The sequence below is a fragment of the Microplitis demolitor genome, chromosome 2, assembly GCF_026212275.2.
Source record: "Microplitis demolitor isolate Queensland-Clemson2020A chromosome 2, iyMicDemo2.1a, whole genome shotgun sequence".
Taxonomy (NCBI): Eukaryota; Metazoa; Arthropoda; class Insecta; order Hymenoptera; family Braconidae; genus Microplitis; species Microplitis demolitor.
The window spans coordinates 6,254,786-6,271,770 of NC_068546.1; the positions used below are offsets into that span (position 1 = coordinate 6,254,786).

At 27.8% G+C, this 16,985-nt stretch overlaps 1 protein-coding gene across 1 annotated transcript in view; it reads right to left on the reverse strand.

Moving 5' to 3' along the window:
- Positions 1–1,354: 1,354 nt before the first annotated feature.
- The window catches only part of LOC103574054 (adenylate kinase isoenzyme 5), a 29,131-nt gene continuing 13,500 nt past the window's right edge, over positions 1,355–16,985 (reverse strand). Inside the window, exons 4-13 of the mRNA XM_053743169.1 lie at positions 13,849–13,860; positions 9,766–9,792; positions 7,453–7,598; positions 6,281–6,463; positions 5,799–5,918; positions 5,604–5,739; positions 5,258–5,526; positions 3,981–4,145; positions 1,957–2,248; positions 1,355–1,713 (exon numbers count right to left, since the gene is read on the reverse strand). Of these exons, the coding sequence (XP_053599144.1) occupies positions 1,391–1,713; positions 1,957–2,248; positions 3,981–4,145; positions 5,258–5,526; positions 5,604–5,739; positions 5,799–5,918; positions 6,281–6,463; positions 7,453–7,598; positions 9,766–9,792; positions 13,849–13,860 (1,673 nt within the window). The 3' untranslated portion in view covers positions 1,355–1,390. The remainder of the gene's footprint in view (positions 1,714–1,956; positions 2,249–3,980; positions 4,146–5,257; positions 5,527–5,603; positions 5,740–5,798; positions 5,919–6,280; positions 6,464–7,452; positions 7,599–9,765; positions 9,793–13,848; positions 13,861–16,985) is intronic.

Below are 16,985 nucleotides of genomic sequence, written 5' to 3' on the forward strand. Positions count from 1 at the left end.
GATGATCATGTTATCGTATTATTACGAATTTTTATAAATATGTTCCTTAATCGATGAGTTAATTAGTTCGTTATTTAAAAATGATAACATAAATAATAAACAAGATATAATTTGAATAAATAGATAATAAAATTTCTAAATCAAAAAGTATTCGATATTTTCTATTTTTATGAAAGATAAAAATTTTCTGATATTAATTTTCTATATTTACAAGTTGTTTTTGGATACTTATCTATGTACATTGTGAATACTTAGCCAGTGATTCCTTATTTATCATTTTACATAAAAAACTACTATTTATAGTACTCACAGTGTAAGTATCGTAACATACAAAATAGTATAATTTTTTTTTATTACAAAATTTATAAATATTTATAATTAGTTGTTGTATTGTGAGAATAGTTGGATAAGATTCAAAATGCTTTAAAGTACTGCATTTTATGCCCGGGTCGAAAAATTAGATCTGATTTCAGTCTATAACTGGACCGCATTTGGACCAATTGGTCTGTATTTGAATTAGTTGATCTGTTTTAGACCTTTTATAAAAATTTCAGGCTGCTTTTGATCTGTTGTTTTAAAAAACAAATGCGTTACGGGCAGATAAAACTAGATTAATTTTTGACCTTATTACAATTTTAGTTCCAAAAATTTGTAAGAACAAAACTAGATTAAATCATGGACTTGTAATGTTTTTGTTTATGGACAATATTTATAGAAAATAATTAAAGTTCTAGAATTGATTATGTTTTGTTTACTATGTACTTGATGCCTTTTGTTTGAAAGTGTCGACAGTTAATGATAGCTTGACAATTTTATTTTTTAATTGTCTTGACTGAATATTTATAATATTGAATAAGATTGCACTTAAAATGTCAAGTAGTTTTTCTTATTTATTTGCTAAAATCGAAAAATACTTTAGTATTAGAAACCACCAAATTTTTTGTGACATCTTATTACGAAAGCGCATTAGCACGTTTCAAATATCAAGAAAATTAAAATAAATTTATAAATCTAGATTATTGTAATAATTTATATTTGCAAAAAGTCCTATTTTTTATTTAAAGGCGATTAAAAACAGATTAAGTATAGTCCGAAAATAAGTCTGATATTGGCTTGGATAGGGAATAATACGGACATAAACCGATTAAATTACCATATAAAATGAATACGATTTAAAAACCAAAATTAAATAAAAAATATTTTAATTTATCGTTTATTGTGAAACAGATCTAATTTTTCAACCTGGGTGGTGAATAAATTTAACTGTGGAATCATGTAGTAAAACTACAATTAATTTTCATGTTATTTAAATATTCTTAATAATTTTTATAATTTACATATGGCGATAAAAACGTGTATTAAAAATTCTTCGAACATATTTTGTTTTAAATTATATGTGAAGATTTTCGTGAAAACCATTGATTCCATTATGTTTTTTTTTAATTGAATTTTTGTGATTAACAGAATTTGTAGGTGCTGGTGCTATACGATTGACTCCTGGAGGGATCCCATTTGCTAAATGACCAATGCCATTTTGGAATAATCGCGATGCTCCATTGGCAGCACCATTTAAATGACCGTGATTACCATTTTTACGAGAAGATTTGAGTACGTCGTTAGTAATTCGAGCACTTTCATCTACAGCGTCACGAATTTTTGTACCTATTTCTTTTTTAACTCCACGATGATTGATACCATTTGTCATTTTATTCACTGAAAGAAGATTGTGCTAATTATTGGACGAGAAAATTGAATTTTTCTTCATTATCAACGAGCGATGCAATTCAAAGCCATTTCAAAATTTAATTCTAATGGATTGTTCTCATTTTAATATAATAAAAATAATATACTTAACAACATGGAAATGTAGAGCAATGATTTTGAACAGCAATCAAATGTTAATTATTTTAATTAACGAAAAGATTTACTCATTGTTAAATAAAAAATAAAATTTACCTTGAATGGAATTATTTGTTTTTTGTTTATTCACATGGTTGCTTATTGTGTTAATGCCATTTTCAATGACATTTTTTGGTCGACCATTAGTCATTTCTGTTTTAACATGGTTTGAATTTGTATTATCAGATCTTATTATACTCGGATTATTATCGTCATCATTATCAACTGGTGTTGATGTTGCAAACCTCTGTATATTATCTTCTTCTTTACGACGCACTTGCCGCATTAACTGATAAAGACTCGCTTCGAATTCTTGTTGAACTGAAGGTACGTCAGTGTCTCCATCAATCTGTATTATAATTATATTTTTATTTTTAAACTAATTTCAAATTGAGCATCTCAACATAACTTTAACAATCATTAAAATTTTTATTAGAGTTCCCGAGTCAAAAAACAAATTCTACTTGGGGCCACAAAAAATTTAATTCATTAGATCTTTTATTTACCGCTCGAAAAATGATACGATATTGGTACTCATATCCTCAGTGAGAATTATGAGATCTAAATGCAAACTCTTCATCGATTTGAAATTCTAACGAAGCTCTCAAAACTTTAAAACAAAATTATCGTTTTTTGAACTTAAAAAATTTTTGAGTTGAAAAAAATATCTGAGTACTTACAAAAATTTATATATCAAATAAAATAAAATAATTAATTTATCATTATTATTATTATTATTATTATTATTATTATTATTATTATTATTATTATTGTTATTATTATTATTATTATTATTATTATTATTGTTATTATTATTATTATTATTATTATTATTATTATTATTATTATTATTATTATTATTATTATTATTATTATTATTATTATTATTATTATTATTATTATTATTATTATTCATTTTTATATATTCCTGGACAAACTTTTATTAGGTCTTAAAAAAAATTTTTTTTGAACTTCTTAAATAATATAGAATGCAATATCAAACATTTTGTTCTCAACAAATTTTTGTATTTTGATTAAAAAAATGTATCCAAATTTTCTTCAGGTTAATTATTTTCTCAATTCAAAGTCCAATTTGTCCCTCAAATACCTCACGTAGTATTTTAAAGTTTGAACTGGAATTTTTGGTTTGACTCGGGTTGGTAATAAAAAATAATATTAATGCGATTAAATATCGTTAATATAACCTGATAACACGAGTTGATCGTGAAAATGTTGGTCATTCATTAGTTTCCGACCAACTTGACGACAAGTTATCGATAACTTCAGCTTCTGCAACTTTTAGCTACAAGTTACCGCCAACTTTCTCAGAAAGTTGGCGCCAGTATGGAGCCGCAACAGGAATGCAAGTTTCTGAGAAAATTGAAAGGAAGCTTACCGTCAACTTATGATTGCCAACTTTTGCAAGCAACTTTTGCCATCAACTTTCTCAGAAAATGTCTGTCAACTATTGGAAGTACCAACTGTTGGCGGCCAACTTGGTGTCCAGTTGCGGCTGCAAGTTTCTCGTTAGTTTTTCGCCAACTTGGCTATCAGGGTATATAATTTATCAAATCTATATATCAACAGTCAATAATGTTATACTATGTTTTTCGAAAGAACTAATGACTTATAATAATTAAAATATATTTGTTGTAACTCATGTATACATGTATACATATGAACTGTCTTTTATATTGCTTTATATGCTCTTTAGATCAAGTCAATGAACATTCTTTGTAACTTATTTGTAACTTCAAAAAAATTTTTCCTTACGATTTCTATTTAAATAGTTTAAATAATTATTAATATTATACTGTACTATAATTTAATTTAATGTATATTTTATGTATTATGGCCCTTAGGGAGCTGAGCTTCAGGGTCAAATAAAAATTTATTAAATAAATAAAAAATAAATAAATAAAGTACGTCGCGATGTTATGATTAGACCCCATAATTATTTTGAAATGTCAATTTTTAAAAAACAAATTATTTTACTAATTAATTTAAAACTTTATTGTAAATCGTTTTCTTTTTTTTAACAATCTCTTTTTTCGATATGGGAATCATCGATAAATACTTACAGTTATCAAACGATTATCATTGTCAAGAGTTTTCAACATTGGTAACGTAATTTCACGAAAAACTTCAAGCCGTTTTCGAAATGCTGGGACACTATCATCAAGTTTTCCTCGTCCCAGTTGAAGCTTGGAACAGTCTAAAAGAACTAAAGATGGTTTTTGTCCAAACTGTAATTATAAAATCAAACGTTGCATTTACTTTTAAATAAAAAAAAAAAAATATTTCTGTTTTATTAACCCGTTGCGGTCACATGGGGTTTAGTGGACCCGGGCTAAACTTCGGGGCTATTTTCTGTTTAGAACGTTCCTTTAAAATTAGACTTGTTGTGATATCTGTTGTTTCTTGAGCCTAATATCATATGTTTCTGCATGTCTTGAAGGTCTTGATTGTGACAGTCAACCTGCAGACCCGGAATTGTGCGGACGTTTTTTCTTGTGGGGTATACCCCGAGTCAAAATTTGAAGGCTACATTCATTTCTCTAGTCCAAAATAGAACCGATTCAGAGCACTGTAAGCCGTCTTAATTCCTACATTGAATCTTAGGATCCTGCCATTTATTATGAGGTACGATTTAGAACCGCTAAGCCCGACATATATTTTAAAAAATTTTAAATTTTTTAATAAGTAGTAAGTAACGGTACTTAAATTGTAATTTTTTTCGATCATTCTAGAATATTTTTTATTATTTTAAATGTTTAAAATTATACTTGGAACTTTCAAATTTCCATCAGCAATTACTTTTTCCAAACAGTATAGAGAGTGAGAGTACCAATACCCAGCCCAGAACCAGTAGCCAGCCGCTTAATGTGAAATAATATCTATATATAATTTGAGCTAATTTTAAAGTATATGACCGGCTGGCTACTGATGAAGGGCTGGGTACTGGTGCTCTTACCCTATATGATAAGAAATAATTATAATATACGGAAGGCTCAATGTCGGCGTGACAACTAGTAGTGTGACAAAATTTTGAAGATTTTTTGTGAAATGAAGTGACTTTTTTTTATCAGTTATAATTATTGATATTTTAAGTATAAATACACGAATTAAAATATTTGTTTTTGGCAGTAAATAATGGTTATAATAGGGGAACGGGGGGTCCCTAAAATTTTTGTTCAGTTTAAATGATTTATGAACAGAGAACCCTTACAAAGTATTTGAGTTTGTAGTTTGCTTTTAACTCGTCTAAGTAGAAAAATTTTCTGCTGGACCCCATGTGAACGTAACGTTATTATTTGGAGGTGTGACCGCAACGGTTAAATGAGAAAAGTGCACTGACTTTGCTTTCGAATTCTTGAACTTGATTAAGATCTCGAGGAAATCCATCAATAACGATTCCGTCATTATCGCGATTAAGAAGAACCTGTTGTTCAACTAACTGCATCACAATATCTTGTGCAACCATTTCACCTGCAACAATGGAATCATTCACAACTGCATTGGACGATGCCATTGCTCGGAACAAATTTCCTATACTTATGTGTGCCCAATTGGGCATATTACGAATCGCTTGGGTACACAAATTCGATTTATTGCTTCCAGGTCCACCTGTATAATAATAATTTTCTTTTTTTTAATTTCAAAATTTCAGACTAAAACTTTATTTACTCAATAGAATAAATTACCGATAACCCAAATAAAACTAGGAAGTCCTTTTCTAGCTTTATTTGCTGTCTTGGCAGGATTGATTCTTGTTGTAGGTGATGGAGGCGCGATATGATTTGAATTTCCGGAAGTTGGGTAAGTGTGCTCTACTTTCACCTGATATTAAATAATATTTATAAAGATTTGATAAAATTTTAAAAACAATAAAAGTTTACCTCAGCTTCTAATGGTTGATGGGTTCTATCTCTTAATACTGATTCTGGAGAGCCAAGAATTTGTATTATTGCTTCACGGAAATCAACATAAACTTCACTCGGATTTCTTTCACCGTTGACCTATAAAGTATTTTATTATTAAATACAATTATAATAAAAATCTGACGTGTTTTATTCTTGACAGTAAGCAAACATGTCGATTAATGTCAACAGGGTACCCCTAATTCAAAGTAGGACATAGACAACTAATTCATAAAATATTAAAGAACTTTTCAAGGGGTCAATCAACAACAATAATAGCGTCGTACAAAGTTCATATTAAGCTGACTCAACCCTGAGCGTTATGCTCCACAACATTGATTATTCCATGAATTCATTAATTATTAACACAATTAAAGATTTTAACTGAACATTTAGCTTCCTTTTTTTAAATTTCGATATCGAACATGCATAAATATTTTTAAATGAAAATACATATTTACCTCTATGAGCATTCCACTTCTATCAAAATATTCAGCAACAGGCATAACATTTCTGAAAAAATTCTTTAGTTCCATTCGTGCTAAACTTAAAATTACATGACCAAGTTGAGCACCGTAATCGATTTGTCGCTCTAGAACTTCCTGTCTCCAAGATACAAGAACCACACCATTTATTACTTGAATCTATAACATTTAATATAGAATGGTATGGATAAATGTTTTTAAGAATATTAAAACAGTGAATATACACATGCTAAAGTAGAATATAGCAGTTCGATTAAGTATAGTCATCGCCTTCTGGATTATTGAATGGTAAAAAGTAGATTAGGTCAAAATGTGTCTATTTGTTTAATAGTTATTTTTTTCTTATTATTAATTAATGTCAGCATAAAATAGAACGTGAAGAATATGAATAAAAATGATTGAAAACACATTTTATGATTAACATTGTTGTAAAATAAACTTGATATTGTTGTTTTAAATGTTCGAAAAAAAAAATTTTTAGTATCTGCATTGAAACTCAGAATTTTAATGCCTGTGTAAACATTTGAATCTAAACAACCACCAACCGATTTAATTTAGCGGGTTAAAAATAATCATATATTTTCCTAGGACAAAAAAACGTCTAATCTCTAATACTGTATTAGTTTCTGACTTCGTTTAAGCGCTGGCAGAATTGCATTTATTTTTTATCAACCTCTAAATAATTATAGAGTAGAGGTACCGTTTTGGGCCACCTTAGAGCCAGTTTTGAAAACTTGAAAAATTTAAATAAAATAATTTTTAAAAGACGTAATGACATAACTAATTCTTCAAATGTGTGCAAAGATACTTTAATCACACTGTTGCAATAGAAATTTTATTTTATACTTTTTCATTAATTAAAATAAAGTTTAATATGTCCAAAAAGGGAGCAGTGACCACAAATGGTTTAATTCTAATTAAACAAGTTGAAAATTGAATTTGTATTTGCGCTATTGGTCTTTTCACGCTAATTGTCTCGTTTCAATCAGCTCTAGACGTTGAAGCCCTAAATTTCAACACAAATACAGTATGTGACACCGGATAAAACACGATTTCAGATGTCATGTTATGTCAGTCAATCAATCGTTATCTTGGTCTAAAATCGGCTTGCTTTCTTCCTTATCACACAATATTCAATTTGAATTTACCTTTTCTGAGTATTCAACTACATCACGCATATTCCTTGGATATCCACTAATAAGAAAAGTTTTTGCGTTTGGTGACATTTTCATTTCTAACATAAGTACTTCAGCAACAGTTTTACTACTTAGAAGTCCAAAATCTTGCATATCTGAAAATAAAATCATAATTCGTGAAAATATTCACAATTTATTATACGATTCTTAAAGTATATAAAGTATATATATATATATATATATATATATATATATATATATATATATATATATATATATATATATATATATATATATATATATATATATATATATATATATATATATATATGGGTCATTCCACCACATAAAGTTATTTTTACGGGGCGACCCTCGTCGATTTGATTTAAACTTTGTGGAGTCTTTCTATATATTTAAAAAAAAATTCTCTAAAAATCGAGGCCTTCAATATGCAGCAGTTTCAAAGTTATGATTTTTTGAATTTTTTAAAAATGTTTGTTTTCAACTTTTTTATTAATTTTTTTGAAGGAAAAAATATTTTTAAAAAAATGAGCACATAACAGTTTTTCGTAGGAAAAATTCTCAGCTTTCTAACAAAAATATCCATTTTTTATTTTAAGTTACAGAAGGCCCTTTAAAATTCGTTTAAAATAGAAAAAACGAATTTTATGACCGTGCGGCGCTTGATATATCTAATTTGATATTTTTTTTTGAAAGCTGAGCCTTTTTCCCACAAAATATGTAATTTTCAGGATGTGCATTTTTTTTGTTTGAACAAAATCAATAATTATTTAAATACAAATTATTGATTTTATAGTTTTATCAAACTGTAATAGTTTATTGTGTGGCAAGAGATGAAATAAAAAGATATCAGACGAGAATGAAGTAGGCTGCCCAAGCCGTAGGCAAAAGCTGGCAATAACTGCAATCTGAAGTCGTGTTTTATTTCGTGTTACACACTATTTTTCATGATTACCTGCATTGAAAATTAGTTTCAGTGGCAGCAGCAAGTTAAAATTAAGTCAGTTTAAGATCGATGGTGTGATCAACCATAAGTCTACGCGTAGCTTATGATTAGTAATTTATAATTAAACAGAAACCATAAATACTATTTATTATTAATACAAATTTTTATAAAACTTGATGATAAAGTTGGAACTGTCATTAAGGCAGATAACATCAATAGCCTGAAATCATTTTTGAACAAAACGCAAGAATCAAAGTTCAAATCACTAATTCCTAAACTTGAAGCTTTGATGCTGGTATCATGAAAAATAGTTTTATAATTTTTGTTGTCAAAGCTTTACTGCAGATACATATCAGAAAACATATCCTCACACCGCAAGGTTTATGCATCCGGGCTATTCAAAATTTTACCAGCGTTGATTTCACTTTTATAACCAACCCTTCTTAAAAGAAACGATTCAAAATGATGGGAGGAAAAATCTGTAATACTTTTTAATGCTTTTGAATACTTTGAATACTTTTTAATCACCCTTTTTATTGGCATTTAACATTACAAATGGTTTCGAATCGTTTCTTTTAATTAAGGAATAATGACTCTTTATAGAAAATAATGTTTTAGAGGTATAATACTTAGAGTCAAATATGGAGAAAGAAACATAAGCAGTACATCCTTCCTCACCTATTGTTGATAGTCTAGGATATACTTGTGTTAAAAATGTATCAAGATCCTTAAAAAAGTTAAGAATTAAAGTTTTTTAATCATAGAGAATTTATATTTCATTTAATTTTGTTCAAACAAAAAATATGCACATCGTAATAATTACATATTTTGTGGGAAAAAGGCTCAGCTTTCAAAAAAAAATATCAAATTAGATATATCAAGCGCCGCACGGTCATAAAATTCGTTTTTTCTATTTTAAACGAATTTTATAGGGCCTTCTGTAACTTAAAATAAAAAATGGATATTTTTGTTAGAAAGCTGAGAATTTTTCCTACGAAAAACTGTTATGTGCTCATTTTTTTAAAAATATTTTTTCCTTCAAAAAAATTAATGAAAAAGTTGAAAACAAACATTTTTAAAAATTCAAAAAATCATAACTTTGAAACTGCTGCATATTAAAGGTCTCGATTTTCAGAGAATTTTTTTTTTAAATATATAGAAAGACTCTACAAAGTTTAAATCAAATCGACGAGGGTCGCCCCGTAAAAATAACTTTATGTGGTGGAATGACCTATATATAACCGTTACAATATGTTTATAGGATTGGCTCCTATTTGCTTATGGAAATTATTCCTATGAGTATAGTAGCCATTACCAGAATTCTTTCACATGTGACATGGGAACTGTCATCGTAATGATGGGAATCGTTCCCATACTTATGGGAACTTTTCCCAGAAAGTATGGGCTTATATCCCATAATTTCAAGTAATCATTACCGTAACGGTATGAGATGATATTTCATAAACGTACTAGGAACGACTACCATAAATTTCTCTCCGTGTACTTCATAACCTAATCATGGTTTAATTTGATGGTCAAAAACTATGACCTGAAGAATTATGACCATATAGAAATATGACCTGAATAAATTCCGAGGGTCAAAAACAGGGTCTCTGAATGTCAACTTTTAAAACGTCAATTTAAATTATTCATCCAAGTAAAATAATTATTTTACACACATTACTTTATTTGACAAATCCTAAGCTAGTCTATGAAATTATTATTTTTTTCATAAAGTTAAATCTTACATTAATTATTACATATAATACTATATAGTATAACCTGAACTGGCATTCTAAAAAGGTCAGAAAATGGGCCCCTCATCTTAACTTTTTTATAAATGTATGTATAAGTGTGCCATGCCACATGCCACAAAAAAGACTTTTATTTTTTTTTTTTCATTTTGTTTTTTTACTAATTTTCTAATGAAATTTTATCTAGCATTTATTATGTAATAAACTTATCAGCCAAAAGTGAAGCAAAAGAACGTACTCGAGTAAACTAAGCGAAGTTTTGGATTGCGGTAGGTAAAATACCTCAACTAAATCGTTTAGGTGAGGTGCTCAGGTGGGTGTTTAACATTGCATGTTTACTGCTTAGTTACTGTAACTATTCACATTTCTTTGAATGTATGCATTTTTAGTAGATGTCATAAAAATCTATCGTTTGCATTTGTCTTCATGGTGGAATTTTCTAAGAATTTTGCCATAATCTATCATAATTCATCGAGTAGGTTCCAAAAATACCATTGGTTCAAAAGTTTATACATGTATGTATGTATATGGCCGATTCCGTTCTAACTGTGATATTCAATGTCCTGTATTGTTTGTTCTCACAGGTCATTAATTAATAATCAATTAATAAAATTTTTGTGTTAATTGGATAGTGATGAACATGTTTTAACATTATATTTCTATTATATAACTTGCCACTCAGAGAAAACTTACAATATATCACTTGAATGTCAGTACCGTGTCATGTCCATTTCTAGACGTTACCTATAAATTGTTAATTTCTTTTGTCGCAATAAATGATTTAAACTAATCACCTTATAAATTCTAATGTTTATGATCCAACTGAAAAAAATTGCCACACTTTCTGTTCAATGTATTAAGTTAACAGTGAATTCCGGTTCAATAACTTTTGTCTTTAAATTTTAACGAGTTTTCGAATTCGAACTTGTGTGACTCGAACGCCATGTTCCTTAAGATTTATGAAACGTCTAGTGAACTATCTTGAAACTACGTCACCTGAGTAATATTTACAAACACTGAGTTGATGAAAAAGTGCCAAAAGTTCGTGTCCTGTTAGAACTTAATTTTTAAAAAGGTATGTCATAAATTGTCTTGTTAATACCGTGGTATTGAAGAACTTCATTCACAATCAATTTTTTTTTTAACAAAATATTCAATTCTTGTACTCAATACCAGTCTAAACTTTACAGCCAATGGATTATCAAATACATAACCAAATAATTACAGTTGTTATTTAAAATGAAACTGTTAGTACCGGGTTTTTGTAAATACCATGTAAAATAATAATAAAAATAGTATATAGTTATATTAATTAGTTGTAAAATTATTTTAATCATTAATTAAAATTTTTTTTAATACAGATGGCACCAATACTTTGTGCTAGAAAGTTATTTACCTGATACAAGAGACTATTAATTTATTCAATGTTTATTAATTTAATTAATTAATTTATTTTTTAGTAAATTCTATAAATTAAATTATAGTTGCTATAAATTATGAAGTTAATCGTCATTAATCATCATTAATGTGTTAAGTAATTATTAAAAAAAGAGTTCGAAAGTGTTACAACAGAATTTATAAATGAATTTAATAATATTCTCAAATAATTTCTACCAAATTTATTTTATATCAGTACCATGAAACGCAAAATTTGAAATTCGTTTCTCGTTCTTGACGCTTTCAAGTTGTAGTAAAATCCTCTCAGATTTTTATTTTTACAGTAAAATAGATGAGTAATGTGCATAAAAAAATTGAAAAAGTTTAACTTCAAAATCTTAAAAGTTTTAATAAAAAAAATCACAGTTAGCACGGGATCGCCCATATATATATATATATATATATATATATATATATATATATATATATATATATATATATATATATATATATATATATATATACATATATACATATGTATACATATATATATGTAATATAACGCGCCATGTTGCGACGATAGCGGCCACAATTTTTAACGGATCTTAATGAAACTTGGCACACTTATTCTATGAACTATTGTCACGGTTAAGTTCGAAGATAAGCGAAATCGGTTAACTCGTTTAGAAATGGTGGATATTTGAAATTCCAAAAATAACGAAAAATCCTATTTTTTCGGCTTTTTTCGTAAATATCTTTTTAACGGGTATATCTATCCTATTATGTAAAAAGAACTTGATAGCCGATAGAAAAAGCTATATTTTCCTTTTTTTATTTTTCGTTTTACGATAATTGTTCCACTTTTAAGAAGGGCTGAAAGTCACATAATTGACTCATGTGTTTTGCTTGAACCTCGTTCGTTATGTGATAATGCCATTGTTTATAACTTTGAAAATTTTTGATGGGCGATTATTAAATTGTATATATATAGAAATCTATTTCCATTTCGGATGTCGAATGACCTTTTTTACACTAAAAATGTAATAAAAATTCGTTCTGTATTATATAAGTAAAGTTTCCTGCTTCGATCGACTTATAAATGATGCTTCGAGCTTCCGGGTCAAAAAAAATATCTTGATTTTGATTTTTTTGACTTGCTTTTGACTTATTTAACTTGAATTTGACTGCTGCTATAATTTTTTTTGACTTATATTCGATTTAATTAACTTGATTTTGGCTACACTTACTTTTTTTAACTTCAATATGATTTTTTAACTTAAAAATTTAAGTTAACTAAGTCAAATTTAAGTCACGTTTACTTGGATTTGGCTTAATTGACTTAAATTTAAGTCAACTACTCTCTAAATCTGAAGCGATGACTATAAACTGTTTTACAGCTATAAGTATAACAAATGGTATACTTATAATTGTGAAATAGTGTATATACGCTATTTTTCAGTGGTTTTCACTGTTTCCGATTTAGAGAGTAAGTGAAATCCAAGATAACGTGACTTTGATTTTGTTTGGTTGGCGTAAATCTAAGTAAGACAACTTAGTCAAAAGAAAGTCAAAACTAAATATGTTTTCATATCTTAAAATGTGTTTTCCATTCAAAGTACAACCTCGTTATCAATTACTTCCTCTCTATTTGTTTTCGCTTGTCTCGAAATACTGTCCCTACTCCAGTTCCTCTAACGCAGTTTTTCGGTTGTTGTGAAGAGATTGCTTCTGTAGTCCTTTTACAATTTAATAAAGTATGTGCGTAGATAAATGACAAACGTCAACTAACTTATACAAAGACTGCGAACATAAACACGAACACGACGCATACATATGCAGAAAACTGAACAATCACCGAGTAAATAATAAGAGTAGGAAAAAGCCTTTTCAAAGAAATTTTTCTCCTACAGCCCCTAACAGTAACTTATAACCAGGTTGTGCTGTATCAAAAACAGACAACTATAGATTTTGTGATGTAACAAAATTTTAAATCGGGATATAAAAGACAATACTATTAGTGAATAATTAATCTTTCAATTTCGCATTATTAAAATTTGTCATTAAAAAATAATTTACGTTAATATTAGTTATAGTTTAATATCTAAATTACCACATAACTATATATTGTAATTTTTTTTTTACTTATTAATTTATTTTGGAATTTGTTTAATTATTTGTTAAATTGTTATATATCATAAATAACCTAACTAATTTAGTTACAAACACTTATAATAACAAGCTATATCTACATTAAAAACACGGAGAAATTATTCTCGTTTGAAATGCTATGGTATCATAGTAAAACCGTACCATGTTGGCCATCTGACGGAAATCGAAATTAATACATTAAGAACGGTTTTCAGATAATTTTGTCCCAGCTTTTCTCTGAAATAAAAGCTCTAAACGCAAAATAAAGACACAGACCCGATGCTTTACTCTATGAACTAGCGAAGTGCACTTGAATTTTTTGATAACTTCCATTTGTTTACGAGAAAAGCTTGGACAAAGTTCCTATTTAATGTACAAGTGCAACAAAAATAGTACCGTTTATCCAGTTGAGTGCGAATAGAGAAACAAATGAAAACGCGTCTTAATACACTGATAGAAGAATTTATTTGAACCACATAAGATTTATTAATAGTTAATAAATGATTTATTTGAAAGTTTAACCAAATAAATATTTATTAATAGTAAATAAATGGCTTATTTAAATAGGAAATGACACATGAAGCTAATTAAGTAAGGTTATAACAAATAATTTATAGTCCCATTTAAGTTTATTTTTTTTTTAGAAAATAACCCGGGAAAAAATGAATTTGCCTAACCATATATATTTATATATGATTATATATTAAATATATATAATTATATATGATTATATATAAATTTTTATATAAAATATATATAATCATATATAGACTAATGTATTATATGTATGTTTTATGTAAGTCTATATATGATTAGATCTGATTAGATCTGACTCATATAGGTCTATATATGATTATATATAAGTCTATATATAATTAGATCTGATTAGACCTGAGTTATCTAGATCCATACATGATTATATATAAATTTATATATAATTAGATCTGATTAGACCTGCATTATCTAGAGCTATATATGATTATATATAAATCTATATATCGCGTTACTAAAACCAAAAGGGCGTATCTCAAAATATACGCCCTTTTGGTTCTGCAGAACCAAAAGGGCGTATAAAAATTTTTTTTTTTGCTCCAATTAATGTAAAAATATTGAAAACATTAAAATCTATGGAAAAAACGAAAAAAAAAAAATTTTTATGTTTTATGCCCTTTTGGTTTTAAGCAAAAATTTTTTTACAGTCATAAGGGCGTATCCTATTTTTTCGGTTTATTATTAATTATAGGTCAGAGTAAGAAAAAAAATTGCAAGGGTAATAAAAATTATCACTCCACAATTTAATTTATCTGAACAAATATTTATTTAAATAAAAAACCAAATTTCTTTATTTAATTTTGATCGAATCTTGTCACAATTTTTTTAATTCAACAATTGATGTAAAAAATATGTATAATTCGAGAACGAAAAAAATTCATCTAAAAAATTCTAAATTCTATGAGTGCTGTGAAATTTATTTTAATCAAATTAAAAAAATGCACATTTAGATTGTTCAATTTTTCAAAGGTGCATTTTTTCATTTTTCAATTAAGGTTTCATTTTCTGTTTCCTGTTTTTTTTTCTTTTTACTTTCAAAAATCAATTGCCGTTGTTCTTGAGAATTGTTATTGTTCTAGAATACCAATATATCGAAGCAAGTTTAATGACCTAAATCATTTTTGTCCATCAGGCACCGTCCCACAAAAATATTATCAATTTTATTAAAGATTAATTTTCAGCGATGGTAATAGTTTATAAATTTTTTTATTACTGTCAAGTTATGTTCTAAAAAAAATTAAAAAATTTTTTTTTTATACTCTTAGGTACAGATGATCCTGAAGATGGAGATGGTATAGGACTAAAACCCTGATGAATTTATTTTTTCTCTATTTTTTATTTGTTTTTTCACTTAAATAAATTTTTCTTCATATAAATTAAATTGTGGAGTGATAATTTTTATTACCCTTGCAATTTTTTTTCTTACTCTGACCTATAATTAATAATAAACCGAAAAAATAGGATACGCCCTTATGACTTTAAAAAAATTTTTACTTAAAACCAAAAGGGCATAAAACAAAAAAATTTTTTTTTTCGTTTTTTCCATAGATTTTAATGTCTTCAATATTTTTACATTAATTGGAGCAAAAAAAAAAATTTTTATACGCCCTTTTGGTTCTGCAGAACCAAAAGGGCGTATATTTTGAGATACGCCCTTATGGTTTTAGTAACGCGATATGATTATATCTAATCAGATCTAATTTATATAGGACCATATATATAATTAAACGTAAAGCTATGTACATAATTATATCTAATCAAATGTAAATTATAATTTTATTAATAATTGTTGATTTTATGTTCTTTAATGATTTTAACATAAATATAAGTATCTGAATTTTTTTATTAATTATTACAGGTGAACAGCTAAATTATATTTTATTTTATTTTGCCATTATTATTATTTATAAATCAATACTAAGTTAATAATACATTTTTCTTACATTTATCGAAGTAATGCATTTATTATAAATTATGTGTAATATTTCCTAAATTTTACATGATATATTTATTAGTATTTTAATAAAGTATACTTTGTTAATGTCATTTTTACCACACAGTTTTCAAAGTATTTGGTTTTTTGCATACACAATTTTCGACTCTTATAAGCTGTGTTATTTTTTTAACATCAGAATACTTGATCAGCACTGTATCATTATTTTTTAACTTCCCGCTAAGAAAATCGACGATTTTCAAAAATTTCGGGAAGTTATTGTTTTCACCTCGATTTTCGAAAATCGAGTTTTCATCAGATGTCGACGTTTTGAGGTCCTAGGAAGCTATTCTGACTATTTTCAGAATGATGTCCGAGTGTGTGTATGTATGTGTGTGTGTGTGTGTGTGTGTGTGTGTGTGTGTGTGTGTGTGTGTGTGTGTGTGTGTGTGTGTGTGTGTGTGTGTGTGTGTGTGTGTGTGTGTGTGTGTGTGTGTGTGTGTGTGTGTGTGTGTGTGTGTGTGTGTGTGTGTGTGTGTGTGTGTGTGTGTGTGTGTGTGTGTGTGTGTGTGTGTGTGTGTGTGTGTGTGTGTGTGTGTGTGTGTGTGTGTGTGTGTGTGTGTGTGTGTGTGTGTGTGTGTGTGTGTGTGTGTGTGTGTGTGTGTGTGTGTGTGTGTGTGTGTGTGTGTGTGTGTGTGTGTGTGTGTGTGTGTGTGTGTGTGTGTGTGTGTGTGTGTGTGTGTGTGTGTGTAAACTCTTTGTAACTTTGGAACTAATGAATCGATTTGGATGGTTGAGGTGGCAATCGAAAGAG